The sequence below is a fragment of the Mobula birostris genome, chromosome X, assembly GCF_030028105.1.
Source record: "Mobula birostris isolate sMobBir1 chromosome X, sMobBir1.hap1, whole genome shotgun sequence".
NCBI lineage: Eukaryota > Metazoa > Chordata > Chondrichthyes > Myliobatiformes > Myliobatidae > Mobula > Mobula birostris.
In genome coordinates, this window is record NC_092402.1 from 67,641,818 (window position 1) to 67,666,826 (window position 25,009).

General features: G+C 43.4%; 1 protein-coding gene across 3 annotated transcripts in view; it reads right to left on the reverse strand.

Moving 5' to 3' along the window:
• Positions 1-25,009, reverse strand: part of LOC140191925 (tensin-2-like) — a 262,781-nt gene that overhangs the window by 185,385 nt on the left and 52,387 nt on the right. Inside the window, exon 1 of one of the 3 annotated variants that reach the window (XM_072249807.1) lies at positions 8,286-8,573. The exons of the other annotated variants lie outside the window; for them this stretch is intronic. Coding sequence (XP_072105908.1) covers positions 8,286-8,336 — 51 coding nt within the window. The 5' untranslated portion in view covers positions 8,337-8,573. Of the gene's footprint in view, positions 1-8,285; positions 8,574-25,009 lie in introns of those variants that run through there. 3 annotated transcript variants of the gene reach the window in all.

Below are 25,009 nucleotides of genomic sequence, written 5' to 3' on the forward strand. Positions count from 1 at the left end.
TGCAGCTGTCAGAACTCAATATCCAGACACACCAACATAAGTCTCACATCCTCAATCCTTACACAGCAGCATGAAGCCTGACTCCATGGCCACCCTGCTGTAGACCAGGGCAGGAAGTGAACCTGTAAGTAAGTATACAGGAGCATGAGCTAGTCCATATTGCTCACTGAATAAGGAGCATGAACCACTTGGAAGGGGGCAGAGCGAGGTGGAAGAATAACCTATCAACTTGTGCCAGTTGTCAGCATAGTCTCAGCTTTCCACTTCCTCAGGGCAAACATTTTCACCAAAGTCTTGGAGGAAGAGAAATGCTTATTTCCCAAAAATGATACCCAAACTCCAAAGTTTTAATTTTACACAAACAAGGGTTGCATTCCATGGACCTGAGGGGGTGAAAAATTGATTTGGTTTTCAAAGTTCAAAGGGGAATTTAAAGGGTTTATAGAAGGAAACTAATTTTACTGAGATAAAACAGAAAATACTAGAAATACTCAGCAGGTCAGACAGCACTGTGGAGAAACAGTTACTGTTCTGCACGACCAAGGAGCTGATTATTGACCTCAGGAGGAGGAAATCGTTGGTCCATGAGTCAGTCCTCATCAAGGGATAACAGATGGAGAGAGTCAACAATTTTAAATTCCTTGGTCTTATCATTTCAGAGGATCTGACCTGGGTCCAGCACGTAACTGCCATTACAAAGAAAGCACGACAGAGCCTCTTCTTTCTTAGAAGTTTGTGAAGATTCAGCACATCATCTATAACTTTGACAAACTTCTATCGATATTTGGTGGAGAGTATATGGCCTGCTGCATCACAGCCTGCTATGGAAACACCAATACCCTCGTACAGAAAAGCCTACAAAAAATAATAGGATATAGCCCAGTCAATCATAGGTAAAGCCCTCCCTACCACTGAGCACATTTACATGGAGTGGTGTCACAGAAAAATAGCATTCATCATCAAGGACCCCAACCATCCAAGCCATGCTCTCTTCTCACAAGGTGCAGGAGCCTCAGGACCTGAACTGCCAGGTTCAGGATCAGTTATTACCCCTCAACCATCAGGCTCTTGAACCAGTGGGGATAACTTCATTCAACTTCAATTGCCCTATCACTGAACTGTTCTCACAATCTTGGAACACACTTTGAGGACTCTTCATCTCCTGTTCTCGATACTTATTTTCTTTTCTTCTTTTTCTTTTTGTATTTGCAGCTTGTTTTTTTTTCTTCTTGCGCATTGGTTGTTGTCCTGTTGAATTCGGTCTTCAAGAGTGAGATATACCAGTTAGTTGAGTGGTGTCGCAGGAACAACCTTGCACTCAACTAACTAAAGAGCTAAGAATAAAGAGCTGATTGTGGACTTCAGAAAGGGTAAGATGAAGGAACACATACCAATCCTCATAGAGGGATCAGAAGTGGAGAGAGTGAGCAGCTTCAAGTTCCAGGGTGTCAATATCTCTGAGGACCTAATTTGGACTCAAAATATCAATGCGGCTATAAAGAAGGCAAGACAGCAGCTATATTTTATTAGGGGATTCAGTTTGTCAACTAAAACACTCAAAAACTTCTACAAATGTACTGTGAAGAGCACTCTGACTGGCTGCATCACCGTCTGGTATGGGTGGGGGGGGGGCTACCGCACAAGATCGATATAAGTTGTAGAAACTTGTAAAATTAGTCAGCTCTGTCATGGGTACTAGCCTCTGTAGTATCCAAGACATCTTCAAGGAGCAGCACCTTAGGGAGGCAGCATCCATCATTAAGGACCCTCAGCACCCAGGGCATGCCCATTTCTCATTGTTACCATCAGGTAGGAGATACAGCAGCCTGAAGGCACACACTCAGCGATTCAGGAACAGCTTCTTCCCCTCTGCCATCCAGTTCATAAATGGACATTGAACCCGTGAACACCACCTCACTTTTTCTAAATTTCTGTTTTTATGCACTACTTGTTTTAACTTTTTAATAGACACATATGTACCTAATGTAACTCAGCCTTTTTCTCAATTGTTAACTTGCACCAAGACTGATATACTCAAGCTTTAATCAGTCTATCACTGGTGACTGTCCCTTCAACAGTGTTTGAATTGCGCCCAATCAGTGAATGGGAGCGTGAGAAGAAGAGGCGACTTCACACAGGTCCGTGATGGAAGATTTAAAAAAGCAGCACTTCACAACAGTTTTTGGAGTTTGAACTGCGCCAGATCAGTGAACAGGATCCATTAGCAAGGACATACAAGGGTATTGTGGGAGTGGGCCAGTGTAAAAGAGTGGGGAGGCTTTGGCTCAACAGGCTTAAACGAGGTAAGTATCTGGTAAGTTTCATCTTCTTTATTCTTCATTCCTTGTCTGCAGTTCCTCAGAGAACATGTTAATGAACTGGAGCTGCAGCTTCATAACCTTCAGCTCATTCACCCAGATGCCATGTTGCCTCCAAAGTACCCTAAGATCTCATTCTGAATAATCAACTCCAACGTCTTCCCAACCACTGAGGTCAGACTAACTGGCCTACAGTTTCCTTCCTTCTGCATCTCGCCCTTCTTGCAGAGTGGAGTGACATTTGCAATTCCAGAACCATGACAGAATCTAGTGATTCTTGAATGATCATTACTAATGCCTCCACAATCTCTTCAGCCACCTCTTTCAGAACTCTGGGGTGTTCACCAACTGGTCCAGGTGACTTATCTACCTTCAGACCTTTCAGCTTCCTGAGAACCTTCTCTCTAGTTATGGTAACTTCACACACTTCATGTCCCCAACACCTGGAACTTCCACCATACCACTAGTATCTTCCACAGTAAAGACTGATGCAAAATACTTATTCAGTTCATCCACCTTTTCCTTGTCCCCAATTACTATTTCTCCAGCATTGTTTTCCAACAGTCCAATATCAACTCTCACCTCTCTATTACACTTTATGTATCTGAAGAAACTTTTGGTATCCTCTTTAATATTATTGGCTAGCTTACTTTTGTATTCCATCTTTACCTTCTTAATTTGCCTTCTGTTGGTTTTTAAAGCTTCCCAATCCTTTAACTTCCCACTAATTTTTGTTCTATTATATGCCCTCTCTTTGGGTTTTATGTTGGCTTTAACTTCTTGTTAACCACGGTTGTGTTATTTTTCCAGAATACAGGACTGAAGGTGTGATATTTGAATGCACACAGTATACAGAATAAGGTTGATGATTTTGCAGTGGTTAGAGATTGGCATGTATCATGTGTGGGCATCACTGAATCATGGTTGAAAGAAGATTATAGCTGGGAGCTTAACATCCAAGGATACAATTGTATCGAAAGGGCAGGCAGGTAGGTAGAGGGGGTGGGGTGGCTTAGTTGGTAAAAGATGAAATCAAAATCTTATGACATAAGATCACAAGGTGTCGTTGTGGGTAAAACTAAGAAACTGCAAGGGTAAAAAAAAACCTTGGTGGGAGTTATACACAGAACAGCAGCAAAGATGTGGGCTACAAATTACAACGGGAGATTTTAAAAAATCATGTCAAAAGGGCAATGTTACAGTAGTCATAGGGGATTTCAACATACAGGTATATTGGGAAAATCAGGTTGGTGCTGGATCTCAAGAGGGGGAGTTTGTAGAACGCCTACAAGATGACTTTTTAGAGCAGCTCCTGGTTGAGCCCACTAGGGGATCAGCTATAATGGATTGGGTGTTGTGCAATGCACTGGAATTGATTAGAGACCTTAAGGTAAAGGAACCCTTGGGAGATAGTGATCATAATACAATAGAACTCATCTTGCAATTTGAGAGGGAGAAGCTCGTCAGGTGTATTAGCATTACAGTGGAGTAAAGGGAATTACAGAAACATGAGAGCGGAGCTGGCCAAAGTTGATTAGAAGGGGACACTAGCAGGTATGACGGCAAAGCAGCAATGGCTGGAGTTTCTAGGAGCATTTCAGAAGGCGCAGGATAGATATATTGCAAAGAAGAAGTATTCTAAAGGCAGGACAACACAACTGTGGCTGACAAGGGAAGAGAGGGCATATAATCAGAGCCAAAGAGAGGGCACATAATCAGAGCAAAAATTAGTGGAAGTTGGAGGATTGGGAAACTTTTAAAAAACAACAAAAGACAACTAAGGAGTCATAAAGAGAGAAAAGATGGAATACAGAAGTAAACTAGCCAACAATATTAAAGAGGATGTTTCTTCAGATATGCAAGGAGTAAAAGAGAGGCAAGAGTAGATATCGGACCACTGGAAAATGATGCTAGAAAAGTAGTAATGGGGGACAAGGAAGTAGCAGATGAACTGAATAAGTATTTTGCATCAGTCTTCGCTGTGGAAGACACTAGCAGTGTACCAGAAGTTCGGTAGTGTCAGGGGCAGAAGTGAGTGAAGTTGCCATCACTAGAGAGTGTTCTTGGGAAACTGAAAGGTCTGAGGGTAGATAAGTCACCTAGAACAGATGGTGTACACCCCAGGGTTCTGAAAGAGGTGGCTGAAGAGATTGTGAAGCCATTAGTAATGATCTTTCAAGAATCAATAGACTTTGGCATGGTTTTGGAGGACTGGAAATTGCAAACATCACTCCACCCTTCAAGAAGGGAGAAGCAGAAGAAAGGAAATTTTAGGCCACTTAGACTGACCTCAGTGGTTGGGAAAATGTTGGAGTCGATTGCTAAGGATGAGGTCTTAGGGTATTTGGAGAGGCACATGATAAAATAGGCTGCAATCAGTGTGGTTTCCTTAAGAGGAAATCTTACCTGACAAATCCGTTGGAACTCTTTGAAGAAATAACAAGTAGGATAGACAAAGGAGAATTGGTGGATATTGTGTACTTGTATTTAAAGATGATCTTTGACAAGGTGCCACACATCGGGAACACCGGACGCAGTATATCACCCCAGCTGACTCACAGGTGAAGTGTTGCCTCACCTGGAAGGTGGCCACACATTTTAATTCCACATCCCGTTCCCATTCTGACATGTCTATCCACGGCCTCCTCTACTGTAAAGATGAAGCCACACTCAGGTTGGAGGAACAACACCTTATATTCCGTCTGGGTAGCCTTCAACCTGATGGCATGAACATCGACTTCTCTAACTTCCGCTAATGCCCCACCTCCCCCTCGTACCCCATCTGTTACTTATTTTTATACACACATTCTTTCTCTCACTCTCCTTTTTCTCCCTCTGTCCCTCTGAATATACCCCTTGTCCATCCTCTGGGTCCCCCCCCCCCGTCTTTCTTCCCGGACCTCCTGTCCCATGATCCTCTCGTATCCCTTTTGCCTATCACCTGTCCAGCTCTTGGCTCCATCCCTCCCCCTATCATTTTGGATCTCCCCCTCCCCCTCCAACTTTCAAATCCCTTACTCACTCTTCCTTCAGTTAGTCCTGACGAAGGGTCTCGGCCTGAAACGTCAACTGCACCTCTTCCTAGAGAAACTCCTTATAGTGACAGGAAATGAACCTGGGTCACTGGTCCTGTAAAGTCTTGCGCTAACCACTACACTACTGTGACATTTCCAACACCAAGAGACACACACCAAAGCAGGGGTTTCCAACATTTTTTCATGCCATGGACCAAAACCATTAACAAAGGCTCTGTGGACCCCAGGTTGGGAACTCCTGCACTAAAATAACATAGCCCCAAAGCCCAGTGTCACAATGGCACAACCAATAGGGAATGGCCAGTATTGCACATATTATTTTAATGTCTTTATAACAGATCTCATTTGGGTGGATTCAGCAAAGGGTATGCAGTCACTGCAGCAGGTAATGTTTGACTCCTCCCCCAATGCTGGGAAAACTTGAGTGCAATATTGGTCCCACCATCTTCACAAATGAACAATGAAAAAATTGTGGTTTGTAAAAACATACTCACACCTGCACACATTCACACCCACCTCATCCTCACACTTGCATGCTCTCCAGTGCAAACATCTCCTCTCTATTTTGACAAAGCATCTTGACCTGAAATGTTAACTACTTTTCTTTGTACGGACGCTGTTCGATCTTCTGAATGCTTCAAGCGTTTTCTGTTTGTTTCAGATCTCCAGGATGTACAGATCTTTAAAATTTTCATGTTCTTCCTATAGTGTGGTGACTGGAACTGCACATGTATTCTGGCTGTGGCTAAACCAATGTTTTATGAAGTTGTACCATAACCTTCCTGCTATGGCTACGGAAGGCAAATATCCCATATGCCCTTTTCATCACTATATCTATCTTTGCTGCCACCTTCAGAAATCCTTGGATTATATACCAAGAACACTATCCTCCGTACTTCCCAGGATCTTATCATTCATTGTACATTGTCTTACGCTCACATGCACTTACAAGGACTCAGAGAGTTACAAACTCATGCTCTCACACAAAGGGACATATTGACATACTATACATGCTTGCTCATACTGGGTTCCTTTACTTTCTATTCTGGACAGTTATGGTCACCCTCACAGAAAAGTCCTCACCTTGAACTTTGTCTCTGATGTTCAAGTGGACTGGGCTCCAGATCTGCCTTGTGGTCTGTTGCACAACTCCCTCCTCATCATAGCCCATGAAGGACCCATGAGGCAGAAAGCTGGTTCAAAGTTTGATAGCAAAGTTGTAACCAAACTCCTCCAAGAAACAAAGGCTGTTCTCAAACAGAGCTTAAAAGAATTCAGAGCAATGCTGGAAAGCTGCTTTTTGCCCTTTAATTGTCCTATGTGCCTTTGTGCTACCGGATGGCAGGAAGTGCACTGCATTCAGAGCAATATTTAGCCTGTTCTTAATGGGGCTATTTCTGCTTCCGTTCAGTGTCAAAGCAAACATAAGGGAACAGGTGGTGTGAACATGATCACACGAATACTCACAGCCAGAGAGCCAGGATCTGTGAGGGTAAAATCTGACACAGCAAGGGACACAAGATGGCTGAAAAGACTCTCCTTGGGGCTTTTTACAACCTCAAACAATCCCAAAACATTCTGGGATGCTTTCTGAAATAATGTAACCCCACAACAGCCATACTGCACACAGCAAGATCCCACTAACAACAATGTGATAAGGACTATGGCATTCTTTGCGTCTAAGGAAGCAAACAATGCCTTATCTTAACATCTCATCTGAAAAGAACCCCCACACTGGGTGGCAGCAGCCTGGAGTTCTGGAGAGGGATTCAAGTCACAATCACCTGAATCAGAAGCAAGAGAAACAATGAGCCAACAGGAAGCAAAGTCATTTTCAATCCCGGTCCATATAGTCTCAAATGTAGAGTGATATTACCAAATAGAAGTGTATTGACCATCTGCCACTGTGTCAGATGATTAACCATTGCTAAGCTATTAGAATAGAGGAGTTGTCCTGTTCATTCTGGATTCAAGCCTCCATTCACACAGCACCACCTCTCCTACAGTGAGAGAGGAGTCTCCGTCACATTAACTGAGACAATGACAGACTTGTTACCCGGCCCTGAGTGAATATTAACCTTTTAATTAGCATTCAAGGAATCATGCACAACTCTCGGTTTTCTGTTATGCCTTGCTATAGAACATAGAATATTCAGTAGGATATAGCTCCAATCCTCACTCTCCAGGCTGAATGATTAAGTGCACTGCAGCCACCGGGAGGTGGCACCTCAATCCCCAGCTATCCCGAGCAATCTGCCTCACTACCCCTCAGTTTTGGTGGTGAGTAAAATAAAGGTCCTTTCTGCAAAATCTTTCACAACCCGAAGACATTCAGAATGCTTGGCAGCCAATAAATTGCCTCATTAATGTAGATTCTGTTGGTTCATAGATAATCGTGGAAGATTCCACAAGCCTTGAACAGGATGAATTACCAATTTGTCAGTTCAGAATGGAATATTTGTCAAAACACCAGAATACCTCCTTGCTCCTTCAAATTTTCCCAAGGGATTGCTTGGGGTCACTTACACAGACTGACAGGACCCTGGTTTAAGATTTGCAAGACAGTAGCTCTGCCAATGCAGCACTCCATCTGTACTATTCTGAGATGACAGCCTCAAACAGCCTGGGCTCCCAATACTGTCTGCTGGAAGGTACGCCTACAGGGGTGGCAGATGGGGCATAGGGCCATAGGACCAAGGGATTATGTGTGATCCCATGCCAAAAATCATACCAAACATCAGTCGCTGGATAAGGCCAGCAGAGCCCCTGAAACTCCAGCGAGGAGTCAGTGCCTGCAGTGGGCAGAGAAGACCCAGCAGAACACTAAATAATCCACATAATATATTGCTTTATTTACCAAAGGCTGCCTCTTGGAGTATAAGAATCAAATGTGTAAAATAGCAGAAAACACATAGAAAGATGAGTGACTCACCCTGCTTCGCCCAGATTTTCCAGGGCACTCTGTAGCACTTTTAGGTTTCATCCTGACCACTGCACTCCAGACCAGCAGCAGGATAAGGAGGAGGGAACAATAAGGAGGGACACAGCCACAAAAGCAACAAGAGGATGGGAATGGATGATCAATAGTTTCCTGAAACACATCCCTACTTCCCTGAGAGAGTCCCACATCCCCCTGCTTTCTCCTAACAGCCCCCACCTTCTTCTACCGGAGCAGGGTGTTGCACACTGACAGCCCTGTGCGAAACGGACAGCTCCACTGACGCAAACACTTGGCAGATTAATCTTTCAACCAAAACAGTCATTTCAAAACTCCGACTCGTTTCCTGTCTACACCCACACTATTTAACTGCAGGAGTTTTTGTTGCAAATTCCTGGTAATTCCCAGTTTTATTTAGAAAAGAGTCACAGGAATTACAGTTTGCATAATGTTTCAATCCAGACTGCCTATTTCTCAATCCAAGCTGTAAAATCTGGTTAACCATGATAACATAATATCCTTTATAATGAGTCAATTTTTCACTTGCTGTTGAAAGTGCATTACTTTACTTGGAAAACTACATATACATTGAAGTGATTCCTTTGATTTTCCAATTCTTGTCCTTGTTTTCAAGTCCCTCCACATTTTCATTCCTCCTGATCCTCCTCCTGGTGTGCAGCCCTCAAAGGGTGTAATGCTGAGGATTTATAAGACATTGGTCAGTCTGCATTTGGAGTATTGTGAGCAGTTTTGGGCCCCTTATTTAAGAAAGGATGTGCCTACATTGGAGAGGGTCCAGATGAAGCTCACAAAAATGATTGCTGGAATAAAAGGGTTATCATATGAGGAGCATTTGATGGCTCTGGGTCTGTAGGGTATCACATTGAAACCTATCAAATATTGAAAGGCCTAGATCAAGTGGATGTGAAGAGGACATTTCCTTTAGTGAGGGATTCTAGTACTAGAGGACACACCCAATAGAACGATGTCTATTTAGAAAAGAGATGAGAAGGAATTCTTCAGTCAAAGGGTGGTGAATATGTGGAATTCATTGCCATTGATGGCTGTGGAGGCCAGGTCATTGGGTATATTTAAAGCAGAGGTTGATAAGTTCTTGTTTAGTAAGGGTGTGAAAGGTTACGGGAGGAAGGCAGAATGAGGTTGAGAGGGATAATAAATCGGCCATGATGGAGAAGACTCCAAGGAGCAGAAATAGATCATTCGGTCCAATATCTTAAGGTCTTAAGATCCACCAATTCTCACCTCTTTGCCATGCAGGCATTTAATTGCTCTCCAACTGGCAGCCGTGCCTTCAGCTGCCTCGGCCTCAAACTCTGGAATTCCCTTTGTAAACCTCCCTACCTCTCTCCTCTTCTTAAAATTCTCCATGAAGCTACCCTTTTAACTAAGCTTTGGATCACCTGCCCCAGGATCTGTCACATGATTCTATGCAGATATTTGTGCTGTAGTGAAGATGCTAGGTAAAAGGAACTGGCTATTGGCAATTCATACAGTTTGTCACAAAAGCACAAGTAGGAAAATAAATTCCGCAGCCAGTTAAAAATGGATTTATCCTAAGGTTATTTTTCATTAGTGCCCTTTTATTTTTCTTTATCATAGAACATGGAACATAGAAATCTACAGCACATTACAGGCCCTTCAGCCCACAATGTTGTGCCGAGCATGTAACCTACTCTAGAAACTGCCTAGAATTTCCCTAGTGCATAGCCCTCTATTTTTCCAAGCTCCACGTTCCTATCTAAGAGTCTCTTAAAAGACCCTATTGTAACTGCCTATACCACCGTTGCTGGCAGTGCATTTCACGCACTCACCACTCTCTGTGTGAAAAAACTTACCTCTGACATCCCCCCGTACTTTCTTCCAAGCACCTTAAAACTATGCCTCCTTGTGCTAGCTATTTCAGCCTTGGGAAAAAGCCTCTGGCTATCCACACGATTGATGCCTCTCATCATCTTATACACCTCTATCAGGTCACCTCTCATCCTCCGTTGCTCCAAGGAGAAAAGGCCAAGTTCACTCAACCTGTTCTCATAAGGCACGCTCTCCAATCCAGACAACATCCTAGTAAATCCCCTCTGCACTCTCTTTATAGTATCCATATCCTTCCTGAAGTGATGTGACCAGAACTGAACACAGAACTCCAAGTGGACCAGGGTCCTATATAGCTGTAACATTACCTCTCAGCTCTGGAACTCAATCCCACAGTTGATTAATGCCAACACACCATACGCCTTCTTAACAACATTGTCAATCTGCAGAGCAGCTTTGAGTGTCCTATGGACACAAACTCCAAGATCTCTGCCAAGAGTCTTACCATTAATATTATATTCTGTCTTCAAATTGGACCTACCAAAATGAACCACTTCACACTTATCCGGGTTGAACTCCATCTGCCACTTCTCTGCCCAGTTCTGCATCCTATCAATGTCTCTCTGCAATCTCTGACAACCCTCCACACTATCCACAACACCCCAACTTCTGTGTCATCAGCACATTTACTAACCCACCCACCCTTCTACTTCCTCATCCAGGTCATTTATAAAAACCACGAAGAGTAGGGGTCCCAGAACAGATCCCTGTGGAACACCACTGGTCACCAACCTCCATGCAGAATATGACCCAGCTACAACCACTCTTTGCCTTTTGTGGGCAAACCAATTCTGGATCCTCAAAGCAAGGTCTCCTTGCATCCCATGCCTCCTTACTTTCTGAATGAGCCTTGCATGGGGAACCTTATCTGAAATCCATATACACTACATCCATTGCTCTACTTTCATCAATGTGTTTTGTTACATCCTCAAAAAATTCAAGCAGGCTTGTAAGGCACGACCTGCCCTTGACAAAGCCATGCTGACAATTTCTAAACATATGATGCCTCTCCAGATGTTCATAAAACCTGACTCTCAGGATCTTCTCCATCAACTTACCAACCACTGAAGTAAGACTTGCTGGTCTATAATTTCCTGGGCTATCTCTACTCCCTTTCTTGAACAAGGGAACAACATTTGTAACCCTCCAATCCTCTGGTACTTCTCCCATTCCTATTGATGATGCAAAGATCATCGCCAAAGGCTCAGCAATCTCCTTCCTCGCTTCCCACAGTAGCCTGAGGTACATCTCGTCTGGACCCAGAGACTTATCTAACTTAATGCTTTTCAAAAGCTCCAGCACATCCTCTTTCTTAATGTCTATATGCTCAAGTGTTACAGTCCACTGTAAGTCATTCCCACAATTGCCAAAGTCCTTTTCCAGATGAATACTGAAGCGAAGTATTCATTAAGTTCCTCCGCTATCTCCTCTGACTCCACGCACATGTTTCCACTCTCACTCCTGATTGGACCTATTCACACATGGCTCATCCTCTTGCTCTTCACATACTTGTAGAATGCCTTGGGGTTTTCCTTAATCCTACTCACCAAGACCTTCTCATGGCCCCTTCTAGCTCTCCTAATTTCATTCTTGAGCTCCTTCTTGGCACCCTTGTAATTTTCTGGAGCTCTAACAGTACATAGTTTCTAGAACCTTTTGTAAGCTTTTCTTTTCTTCTTAACTAGATTTTCTACACCCTTTTTACACCATGGTTCTTTTACCCAACCATCTTTTCCCTGCCTCAATGGAACATACTTATGCAGAACACCACGCAAATGTTCCCTGAACATTTGCCACATTTCTGTCGTGCATTTCCCTGGGAACATCTGCTCCCAAGTTTCTGCCAAATAGCATCATATTTCCCCCTACCCCAATTAATTGTTTTCCCAAATTGTCTTTTCCTATCCCTCTCCAGTGATAGAGTTGTGATCACCACCTCCAAAATGCTCTCCCACCGAGAGAACTGACACCTGACCAGGTCCATTTCCCAATACCAGATCAAGTACAGCCTCTCCTCTAGTAGGCTTATCTACATATTGTGTCAGGAAATCTTCCTGAGCACACCAAATGAACTCCACTTCATTTAAACCCCTTGCTCTAAGGAGATGACAGTCAATATTAGGGAAGTTAAAATCACCCATCACAACAATCCTATTATTATTGCACTGTTCCAGTATCTGCCTCCCTATCTGCTCCGCAATGTCTCTGTTACTATTGGGGGGATCTATAAAAAACACCAGGTAGAGTTATTACCCCCTTTCTGTTTCTAAGCCGCAGCCACATTGTCTCAGTAAACAATCCCTCCACGACTTCCTCCTTCTCTGCAGACGTGATACAATCCCTGATTAGCAATGCCACCCCCCCACCTCTTTCGCCTCCCTCCCTGTCCTTTTTGAAACACCTAAGACCCAGCACATTCAGCAGCCATTCCTGCCCCTGAGACATCCAAGTCTCTGTAATGGCCACAATGTCATAGTTCTGCATATTGATCCACACTCTAAGTTCATCCGCCTTGTTTATGGTACTCCTTGCATTAAAATAGACACATCTCAAACTATCTGGCTGAGTGCATCTTTGCTCTATCATCTGCCTGTCCTTCCTCACAAACTCCCTACAAGCTGTCTCCTCTTGTGCGCCAATCGCCCCATCCTCTGCCTCTTCACTTCGGTTCCCAAGCCTCTAAAAATCTAGTTTAAACCCTCCACAATAGCATTAGGGAACCTCCCTCACAGGATATTGGTTCCCCTCCAGTTCGGGTGCAAACTGTCCCACTTGCACAGGTCACCCCTTCCCCAGAAAAAGTTCCAATCATCCAAGAACTTGAAACCCTGCCCCCTGCACCAATTCCTTAGCCACTCATTCATCTGCGCTATCTTGCTGTTCTGGCCTTCCCTAGCTCATTGCACCAGGAGTAATCTGGAGATTACCACCTTAGAGTTCCTGCTCTTCAGCCTCCTTCCTAACACCCTAAACTTACTGTCCAGGACCTCGACCCCTCTCTTGCCTTTGTCACTGGTACCAACATGTACCACAACCTCTGGCTGCTCACCCTCTCCTTCAAGAACACTCTATTACTGCTCAGAGACATCCTGGATCCTAGCACCCGGGAGGCAACACACTATCCTGGTGTCTCTTTTGCTGCTGCAGGACCTCCTGTCTCTCCCCCTAACTATCGAGTCCCCTATGACTATTGCTCCACCTGACTTCACCCTACCCTTCTGAGGCTCAGAGCCGACCACAGTGCTGGTCTGGCTGCTGCTGCCTTGCCCAGATAGGTCATCCCCTTCAGCAGTAGCCAAAGGGGTATTCCTGTTGCTGAGGGGAATGGCCACAGGGTGACCCTGCACTGACTTCTTTCTCCCTTTACCCCTCGGTGTTCACCCATCTACTCCATGAATGCTGCACTCTGGGTGTAACCACCTGCTCAAAAGTCTTATCTATCAATTGCCCTGCCTCCCGGATTGATCCTTAGTTCATCCAGCTCCAGCTCCTTAACGTGGTCTTTCAGTAGCTGGAGCTGGCTGCATTTCCCGCAGATGTAGTCATCAGGGAGACCATCAGGTTCCATGAATTCCCACATCCCACAGGAGGAGCATTCCACTGCCGTCTCTGCCATTCTGCCTGCACTGAACAATGAGCAACCAAGACCAAATCAGCAATAACAAAAGGAAAAAACCTACCCTTCTGGAAAGCCAATTTATTGACATTCCCTTGGAAAGAGAGCTTAAAATTACAGGATGATTGTCTTAGCACCCCTGCCCTCCTCTCAATTGCAACCAATTACAGGACTCACCTTTTTTCACTTGGAAACATGTTACTGGATTTTATAGCAACTTACCTTCACACTCTCCTAACTCAGTGCAAGCACAAAAATCGACATTAACCAACAATAGTGATTTGTAGGCAATAGTTCTGCCACCAGTAGATTGGTTCAGTATATTAACAAACTTGTTTTGCTTTAAAGTATTGTGGTTGCAGGTGCAGAGCTTCTGAGATCATTGGGTCAAAAACTGGAGGGGCGACCAGCTTGAGGGAGGTTACTGAGTCAGGGGTTATCTAGCTTGGATGCCTGAGTGAGATGAACAATAGTTGGTAGAACAGGGTTGTGGCAGGGGTCTTGGGATCATGGGGGGTTGAGCTGGGTGGGAGCTTAAACATGGGAATCAGAGGACTGGCATGAGGACTATGGTCAGGGTATCAAGAAGAGATAAAGGGGAGATCTTGCATGGGCCCCAAAAGGATGAATAAAATGTCTGGGGCTTCCTTACAGAGGCCGCAATCCAATGAGACATGGTTGTTTTTTATACAGTGACATTTGCACGGAGAATAGCATCACTCTGTGTGTGCTTGATACAGAAGTTGCCTCAAGTGCAACCCACTCCACAGCGGTCCTGGTTGCATTGAGGGGACGACCTCAAAATGGGCAAATCTGATGTGTCATTCTGGTGAGGGGTTGGGTGCAAAAAATGAAAATCACTTTTCAATAATGTAACGTTTGAAAAGGCTTATTGGTTGAATGTCTTTTTTTTTTATTTTTTTAAGTTTTTTTTTGCTCAGCATAACAAAACTTTCAATTTCCAGGTACATTTACATTTCTTCCCCTCACAGATATCAGCTATTAGAACACTTCCATCAAAGTATAGACATCACCACCACATCCTATACAAAAGCCCTTATTAGTATAGCAGACAGGTTTACAAATCTTATTGTAGAAAAGGTTGCCATGTTTTATGAAAACTTTGTTTTTGAGTGTACCATACATGTTAAAAAGTCCAAAGGAATGTACTCCATGATTAATTTACGCCAACCAGAAAGTCCAAGGGCCTTATTGGATATCCAACAAAGTAAAATGTTCGTCCTCACACAAAAAGTCAGGATATTAAGTTTTTTCTGATGTGCATTAATAATATGACTGCTGGGTAGGCCTAAGAAAAGACACTGGGTCCAGTTCAAGCTCCATCTTCAGAATCTTTTCCATTTCACCCAAAATATCACTCCAGTATGCCTGAAGTTTGGGACAAGTCCAAAAACAGTCGGTGAAAGTTCCAGTATTTACTTTACATTTAAAACACATTAGAGAAACCCCCGTCTTAAATTTCAAGAGACGATCTGCAGTCAGATGGGCTCTAAGCAGAATTTTGAGTTGCAATGCTTTAGTTCTATTACAAACTGAAATTTTCTTTGCATTATCACAGATGTCTTCCTATGCTTCAGCTGTAATTTCTACTCCCAGCTCTTCCTCCCAGACCCTTCCCAGCTGCTCAGCCTCTCCGCAAGAACATTCCCTCAGGATGCTGTAAAAAGTACTGATGGAGACTTCACCTTTAGAACAAAACACCCTCTTTTCTGTGTCAGAACTATAGAAATCAGTTAACAATGATTTTTTTTTCTGTATATAATCTCTTATCTGAAAGAAATGAAAAAGATCCTTGCTGGGTATGTTGAATTTCTGTACTATTTGACTAAATGACATCATCATTCCTTCATCAAACGAGTCTCCTAGATGGACAATGCCCTTAGAAATCCAAAGTTTAAATCCAGGATCCAGTATGCCAGGCTGAAAATCTGGACTGCCGGTTACTGGAGTGAAGGGTGATATTTTCGCTGTGTTGCCCTCAATTTGTCGCACCACCCTCCAAGCCCTGACTGTATTAATTGTTATTGGATTGCGACAATATTCCTTAACTAGTTTCATCTTATTGAGGAAAAGCAAATTAATAAGAGGGCATTTTGTTTGTGAGGCTTCAATGTCCAGCCAAACTGAGGAGGGATCTCTGCAAACCCAATTGGTTGAATTTCTAAGATTTTTCATTTTCTGGTTTTATATCACAAAGGAAAATAGGCAACCCTACAAATTTTGAGTTTTAAATTTTGCTTCATACCGAGACTCAGCTGTGAGAATCTCAGAGACCAGAAGAGATCTTGTGACCAGTCGTGTGCTCAGTGCAAGCGGTTAATTTAGGATGCATTCAACCTGAAGGGCCTTGGCCCAGGAGGACCTGAGTTACCCCAAAGTATAAACAAACTAATGGGTGTAATGTTTTGCTACAGTATTTGGACAATGGTCCATTCAACTCGGCGAAAAGGCTGTACAGTGAGGGAATGAACAATTACACAAAATAGAGAGACCAGCAGAGTGCCATTGGGATGATTGTTGTGGGCAGGGTATTGGGACACAAAGGCTGCATTCAATATACCTGCACTGATAGACAAAAGAATCACTGGAGCTCAAAAATGAAGTTTATTAAACAGAAATTTCCTTATTAAAGAAAGCAGAGCATTTGCTGCTTCCATTGTGGCTCCATTGCCAATAGCCCAAAACAGAAGTCTTCAATTTCCAAGCATATCTGTTCAACTTCTGCACCACCCAGACCAGCTCCTGAAGTCCCAGTTCCATTCTGCCATGAAAGTTCGGTACAGGCCTATTGGTGACACCATTCAGAGCACGGAAGAGGGACTTCCAGGCATGAAGAGTTTGGCTCCTAATGACTAAGCTCCATCATTTCAGTCCTCCTAAACCTTGATACAGAGACAAGAGTTCAAAACCCCATGGTGACAGTTGGGGGTATTTAAATACAGCAATTAAATAATTTTAAAAATTGGAATTAAAAATGCCAGCTAATTAGCAGTAACCATAAAACTGAATTCTCATGAAAATTCCCCACCCTAACTCCCTCCCCATAACACACGTCACTTATCCAATGAAATTCCTGCACAATAAAGGCATGTAAAGGTAAATATGCTCTGTAGAGCAATGTTTACCAATGTCTACATTATATCTTCTTATTGATATTGTTCAGTAGGAGATCTTACTGATTTGGTGAAGTTGACTGATGAAGCTGATTGATACAGCTTCACTGTTCATTTCACCAGAGGGTTTAAATCTATAATGACCTGACTGACTACAACAGGGCTAAGGGAGAATGCTATCAGGAGAGACTTGGGAAGACTGGCCATTGTTCACGGGAATTCAGAAGAATAATCCGGCCACTCATCCAGAAATAGAATCTGAGACGGATTGACTGGGAAGGTGCCTAGCAAGTAGACAGGAGGAAGGAATAATAGCCAGCACACCAAAAATCTCCTATCCTTTTCCAACAGTGCCATGCCACCTCTAACACCCTCTGTAACCATGTGGGATCTTGCTGTTTATTGGATAACTTCAATATCCTCATTGGCTGTAAGAGGTTTTAGTATGTCTTGATTTTGTGAGAGATTCTGCAGAAATACAAACCAGTTCCTTTCTCCCCCTTACATGTGGTTGCTAGTAAACAAATATACCAAAAGTTGAAAAAAATACAACCTACTCCAATAGATCAGGAAGTTTGTTGAATTTTCTGGAATTACTCACAATGTTGAGTGCCTGTATCAGATTAAGAGACACTTACCATAGCATGAAGACTTTCAGCTTGATAGTCCACAAGAATGCTGTACCAGCATGCTGCAGATTTACAACACATTGATATGCTTGTGTATTTTGGGCTTCCTGCCCAAAGCTAATGGCAGCTCTCTTGCACGTGTGGACAGTGAGCGTGATCTATTTGTAAAAGAAATCCTCTCCTGCACTCAAGGTCTTCACCATCACATATCCAGCACCCAGCAGGTAAATTTGCAGCCAGATAGATAGGGCTGATCATGACTATGGTTTCATGGTGTTTACAACTGAAGACTGCTGTTCCATTCAACAGATTAAACCAGCCTCCCCTGGTGTACGTGAACTCCTTTCTCATTGAATACAGTAAATGATGTATGATAATATGCAGCAAGAATGTTATCCCTGCCATACAGAGCAAAACATTTACTGCTGAAAATGTTTAGACAGCTCCCTCAAAACACAGGACGAAACAGGTTCACTCAAGTTGTGGTCAATGATCAACATGTTTTCTTTCAAATCTTGCCTGATGCTGTGAGACTTGAAGCCTATCTCTTTAAACCTTCAAGCCAGCAACACATTACACTGAAACAAGTGCACCATTAACTAATTCCAAGCTCCCCGGTATTTGAGCAGTTAGGAAGTATGCCCAAGTTCCCCATAAGTGCCCTGTATGGACAGGGCAAAAATTCCTTAAAGAAAAATTCCATAACTTTAGTAAGATTCAAATTTACTTTGTATGGGTGTTGCAAAGCCTCAGCTAAAGTGCGATCCTCTACTGTGATTTCAACTGCACATTATGTTAATTAATTTTGCTCTGACACATGGCTGTCTTGAAGCATTGCACTCTACAGTAAAGCACATCAGTTTCTGGTCAGAGGGCCTTTTCAAAAAACGAGAGTTTCGGCCAAGCATGTGATCAGGTTCAACAACATTGCTATCAATAGCAAACAGTCTGACCTGCTTCCATGATGGAGTTCTTGGTCAGTGGGAGAGCAGTACCTGAATACATGAAGAGGAAAGGTTAGCAGGGCTGTGTGGAAAAAGTTAAAAAGCGTGATTAAGCCTTCTTCAAAGAGGTATGACAAACAGAATGTCTCTTTCTGTCCTGCATCAACCATGGGTGTCAATTCAATGGGATATATGGCACCCAACAATTGTTATATTCAAAAAATTTTCACAGTTATCAGGGAAGCACCATTTAAAATTAACTTATTACCATCACGCATGACACTAAATAAAAAATGGAATTTATGTTATTTAAACAGAAGCTGTGGTTAACTTAAGAATCGAGTATAAAATTTCATGACATATTCCTTGGAATTCTTCTTTCTTGTTGCATTGTAACTGTTATGGAAGATTCCCTTAAATGTCTGCCATTACATTTCAGTTGACTGATCCTTTAATTTAATTTGCCAGTTCACTTAACTAGCTCTGCTTTTTACACCCTCATAGTTGGCCTTATTTAAAGTACATTGATGGAACTAGAGACACATGTACAGACCAACTAAGGATGGCAGATTTTTAGTGGTACTAGAGAATTAAATAAAATTTTACAATACAGTAGTAGTTTTGTTGTCATCATTATTATTGACTTGTTTTTCTTTAAATTCTAGACTTCCATACTTTGAAGTTGAGTTGTTGCATTACTTATCTAATAAACTAATCACCACCATACATTCCCTTTGAATGAAATTTCCATGAGAGGATAGAAGGCTTCATTATGCCAGATTCCATATTAGAACCAGGGCATCACCAGCACCAAGCGCACCCTGAGAAGCCAGAGACAGTGGCTAGCCTTATCTATCAGCAGGACACACATCACAAAATATTCTTACCACTTATGTCTATTCACACACTTCCACTTAGGGGAGAGCAGTATCAGTTGGGATTTGGCAAGGAGGTTAAACACAATCCCCTTATCAGTGAAAATGGAATTTTTCCAATTACTTTGAAGCAATTCCACATCATTTGCAGTTGAATAACCAACAGGAATGTGTTCTTGTTAAGTGAAGTTTTATTGAAGTTATTTTTCTAATTGGCATACCATGATTGGAGTTTTATTGAGCGGGGGTGGGAAGGGGGAAAAACATTAACTCTTATACTGACTGATTCAGAGTTCCCTGAATAAAGCTGCAAAAAACACACAACATACAGAGAACAAAAATGCAAGCTCCTTTTACTATCATGGTTGCAGCTCCATATACAGAAAATAATATAAAGGGCATAGGTCTTACTATAATATACTGTACTACTAGCATTACTGTACGAGGTGTGATTGATAAGTTCATGGCCTAAAGTAGAAGGAGTCAATTTTAGAAAACCTAGCACATTTATTTTTCCTACATTTACACATTTCGTTCAGCGGTCATGGAGTATATGGATCCCTCCTTTGTAGAGGTTGGCGCCTTGGACCTCCAGAAGTGGTTCACAGCAGGGGCGATTGATAAAATTGTGGCCTAAAGTAGAAGGAGATGAGTTATTAACTTCAAACTTTCTGCATTTTCACTCAAAGAGCTGAACTGCACGTGCATGTAACGAGAGCTGCATAACTCATCTCCTTCTACCTTAGGCCACAAACTTATCAATCACCCCAGCTGTGGACCACCTGGAGGTCCAAGACGCTCTCATTACATGCACGTGCAGTTCAACTCTGAGTGATAATGCAGAAAGTTTGAAGTTAATAACTCATTTCCTTTTACCTTAGGCCACAAACTTATCAATCACCCCTGCTGTGGACCACTTCTACAAAGAAGGGATCTGTATGCTCCACGACCGCTGGACTAAGTGTGTACATGTAGGAGGGGCCTATGTTGAAAAATAAATGTGCTAGGTTTTCTAAAATTGACTCCTTCTACCTTAGGCCATGAACTTACCAATCACTCTTTGTATAGTTACTAGTCAAGAGGAAGAAAGAAGTTTACTTCAGGTTTAGGAAGCAAGATCAGACAATGCTCTTGAAAATTACAGGGCAGTCAGGAAGGAGCTGAAGAATGGAGTTAGGAGACCTAGAAGAGAAGGTGCTGGTGAGTAGAATTAAGAAAAACCCCAAAGCATTCCTGTAAAGAACAGGAGGATGAATAGAGTGAGAGTTGGACTGATCAGGGATAGATGTGGTGAACATGGATTTTAGTAAGGCATTTGACAAGGTTCCCACTGGAAGCTCATTCAGAAAGTCAGGAGGCATGAATGAAATTCAGAGAACTTGGCTTGTGGATTCAGAATTGGCTTGCCCAGAGAATAGTAGTATATGGAAAGTATTCTGCCTGGAGATTGGTAAACAGTGGTGTTCTGCAGGGATCTGTTCCGGGACCCCTGGTCTTTGTGATTTTTATAAATGACTTGGATGAAGAAGTTGGGGGGGGGAGGGGGGTTAGTAAGTTTGCAGATAACATGAAGGTTGATACAGTTGTGGATAGTCGGGAGGGTTGTTGTAGGTTCCAATGGGACATTGATAGGATGCAGAGCTGGGCTGAGAAGTGACAGATTGAGCTCAACCCAGAAAAGTGTGAAGCGATTCATTTTGGAAGGTCGATTTGAAGGCAGAGTATAGGGCTAATGGCAGGATTTTTAGTAGCGTGGAGGAACAGAGGGATCTTGGAATGGTCCCTCAAAGTTGCCATGCAAGTTGATAGAGTTGTTAAGAAGGTTTATGGTGTGTTGCCCTTCGTTAGTTGAGGGATTGAGTTCAAGAGCTGCAAGGTAATGTTGCAGCTCTATAAAACACTGGTTAGATCACACTTGGAAAACTGGGTTCAATCCTGGTTGCCTCATTATAGGAAAGATGTGGAAGTTTTGAGAGGGTGCGTAACAGATTTACCAGGATGTTGTCCAGATTAGAGACCATAAGACCATAAGACAAAGGAGCAGAAGTCGGTCATTCAGCCCATCGAGTCTGCTCTGCCATTTTATCATGAGCTGATCCATTCTCCCATTTAGTCCCACTCCCCCGCCTTCTCACCATAACCTTTGATGCCCTGGCTACTCAGATACCTATCAATCTCTGCCTTAAATACACCCAATGACTTGGCCTCCACTGCCACCCGTGGCAACAAATTCCACAGATTCACCACCGTCTGGCTAAAAAAATTTCTTCGCATCTCTGTTCTGAATGGGCGCCCTTCAATCCTTAAGTCATACCCTCTCGTACTAGACTCCCCCATCACGGGAAACAACTTTGCCACATCCACTCTGTCTATGCCTTTCAACATTCGAAATGTTTCTATGAGGTCCCCCCTCATTCTTTTAAACTCCAAGGAGTACAGTCCAAGAGCAGACAAACGTTCCTCATATGTTAACCCTCTCATTCCCAGAATCATTCTAGTGAATCTTCTCTGAACCCTCTCCAACGTCAGCACATCCTTTCTTAAATAAGGAGACCAAAACTGCCCACAGTACTCCAAGTGAGGTCTCACCAGTGCCTCATAGAGCCTCAACATCACATCCCTGCTCCTATACTCTATTCCTCTAGAAATGAATGCCAACATTGCATTCGCCTTCTTCACTACCGACTCAACCTGAAGGTTAACTTTAAGGGTATCCTACACGAGGACTCCCAAGTCCCGTTGCATCTCAGACTTTGAATTCTTTCCCTATTTAAATAATAGTCTGCCAGTTTATTTCTCCTGCCAAAGTGCATAACCATACACTTTCCAACATTGTACTTCATTTGCCACTTCTCTGCCCATTCTTCCAATCTATCCAAGTCTCTCTGCAGACTCTCCGTTTCCTCAGCACTACCGGCCCCTCCACCTATCCTCGTATCATCAGCAAACTTAGCCACAAAGCCATCTATTCCATAATCCAAATCGTTGATGTACAATGTAAAAAGAAGCGGCCCCAACATGGACCCCTGTAGAACACCATTGGTAACTGGTAGCCAACCAGAATGGGATCCCTTTATTCCCACTCTCTGTTTCCTGCCAATCAGCCAACGCTCTATCCACGTATGTAACTTTCCCGTAATTCCATGGGCTCTTATCTTGTTAAACAGCCTCATGTGTGGCACCTTGTCAAAGGCCTTCTGAAAATCCAAATATACAACATCCACTGCATCTCCCTTGTCTAGCCTACTGGTAATTTCTTATGAGAAAATGCTAAGTGAGCTAGGCTTTTCCCTTTGGAGCGAAGGAGGATAAGAGGTGATTTGATAGAGGTGTACAAGATAAGAGGCATAGATAGAATGGACAGACAAAGACTTTTTCCTAGGGCAGAAATAGCTGATACGAGGGGACATAACTTTAAGGTGATTGGAGGGAAGTATGGGTGGGGGGGGTGTCAGAGATAGTGTTTTTTTTTACACAGAGAGTAGTAAGTACATGGAATGCCCTGTCAGGGGTGGTGATAGAGGCTGATACGTTAGGGACATTTGGATAAAAGAAAAATGGTTATATAGGAAGGAAGAATTAGATTGATCTTAAAGTAGGTTAAAAAGTGTGCAACACACATAAAAGTTGCTGGTGAACACAGCATCTATTGGAAGAGGTACAGTCGACGTTCCAGGCCAAGACCCTTCGTCAGGACTAACTGAAGGAAGAGCTAGTAAGAGATTTGAAAGTGGGAGGGGGAGGAGGAGATCCAAAATGATAGGAGAAGACAGGAGGGGGAGGGATGGAGCCAAGAGCTGGGCAGGTGATTGGCAAAAGGGATATGAGAGGATCATGGGACAGGAGGCCCAGGGAGAAGGAAAAGGGGGAGGAGGGGGAAACCCAGAGGATGGGCAAGGGGTATAGTGAGAGGGACAGAGGGAGAAAAAGGAGAGAGCGAAAAAGAATGTGTGTGTATATAAATAAAAACGGATGGGGTACGAGGGGGAGGTGGGGCATTAGCGGAAGTTTGAGAAGTCTATGTTCATGCTATCAGGTTAGAGGCTATCCAGACGGAATATAAGGTGTTGTTCCTCCAACCTGAGTGTGGCTTCATCTTTACAGTAGAGGAGGCCATGGATAGACATATCAGAATGGGAATGGGACATGGAATTAAAATGTGTGACCACTGGAAGATCCTGCTTTCTCTGGCAGACAGAGCGTAGGCGTTCAGCGAAATGATCTCCCAGTCTGCATCGGGTCTTGCCAATATATAGAAGGCCGCATCGGGAGCACCGAACGCAGTATATCACCCCAGCTGACTCACAGGTGAAGTGTCGCCTCACCTGGAAGGACTGTCTGGAGCCCTGAATGGTGGTAAGGGAGGAAGTGTAAGGGCATGTGTAGCACTTGTTCCGCTTACAAGGATAAGTGCCAGGAGGGAGATCAGTGGGGAGGGATGGGGGGAACGAATGGACAAGGGAGTCGCGTAGGGAACGATCCCTGCGGAAAGCAGAAAGTGGGGGAGGGAAAGATGTGCTTAGTGGTGGGATCCCGTTGGAGGTGGCGGAAGTTACGGAGAATAATATGTTGGACCCGGAGGCTGGTGGGGTGGTAGGTTTGGACAAGGGGAACCCTATTCCTAGTGGGGTGGCAGGAGGGTGGAGTGAGAGTCAGAAGGAGTGAGGTTGGAATGGGAATAAGGTGTGGTGAAGTCGAGATGGTTGATGTCCTGCCGGTACTTAGCAATAAAGAGATCCAGAGCAGGCAGAAGACCAGAGCGGGGTGTCCATGAACAGGAGGAGGGTTGAAACGGGAGAAGGGGTCATTGGTGGGGGTGGGAGAGTCCTTGCCGAAGATGTAGTGGGCTGCAGGGGTCATTCTGTGCTGTAATGTTCTATGTTCCAAAGGCAGCATATTTCAGTTTGCAACTAAGTAGTAATGAATTTAGTTACAACAATCATTTCTCTGAATAAAGATGAAATACTGTATAAGAAAAACTGAGGCATCATTGCAGCACATTCTGTGCCCCAGATTGTTGCAAAATGCAATCACTGTTGCAAATTTACACATAGCAGACTCCCATAACTTGCAATGTGATAACGGCCAGATTATCCATCAGTTTTAGTGATGTTGAATTGAAGATTATTTGTTTCTAAAAGATCAACTCTTGCTTCTCATCAAAATAGGGCAGTGGGATCTTTAAACTGAGAACGCTGGCAACTATGTTCAAAAATTCCTCCAAAATACAGCACTTATGACTGTGTGGCACTACCCCAGCACAGAAATGAAACATTGCCCTCGATTTCTGGGCTCAACTATCTGAAATGGGACTTAAACCCACAAACTTCTGGAGTGCGAGAGATAGGCTGAATAAGTTCCTGCTGTTCCTATGGCTAGCAGAGCTTGGAAGATTCCTTTACATTCCAAAATGGGCAAACTATGATTGGTGAAAAGTCAGCAAAAAGCTATTTTAATTTGTTAAAGCTGTCTTCACATCATTAGTAAGGAATGCAGACCACTTACCAGGCTGCAGCGTCAGAGTGAAAGGAAGGCAAAGGGGAAGAGGTGGGGAAGGTCCAGCACCATCAGGCTGATGTGCCAGAAATCAACAGCACTGGAAAAAGAGGCACAGAATCGTAAAGAGAAAA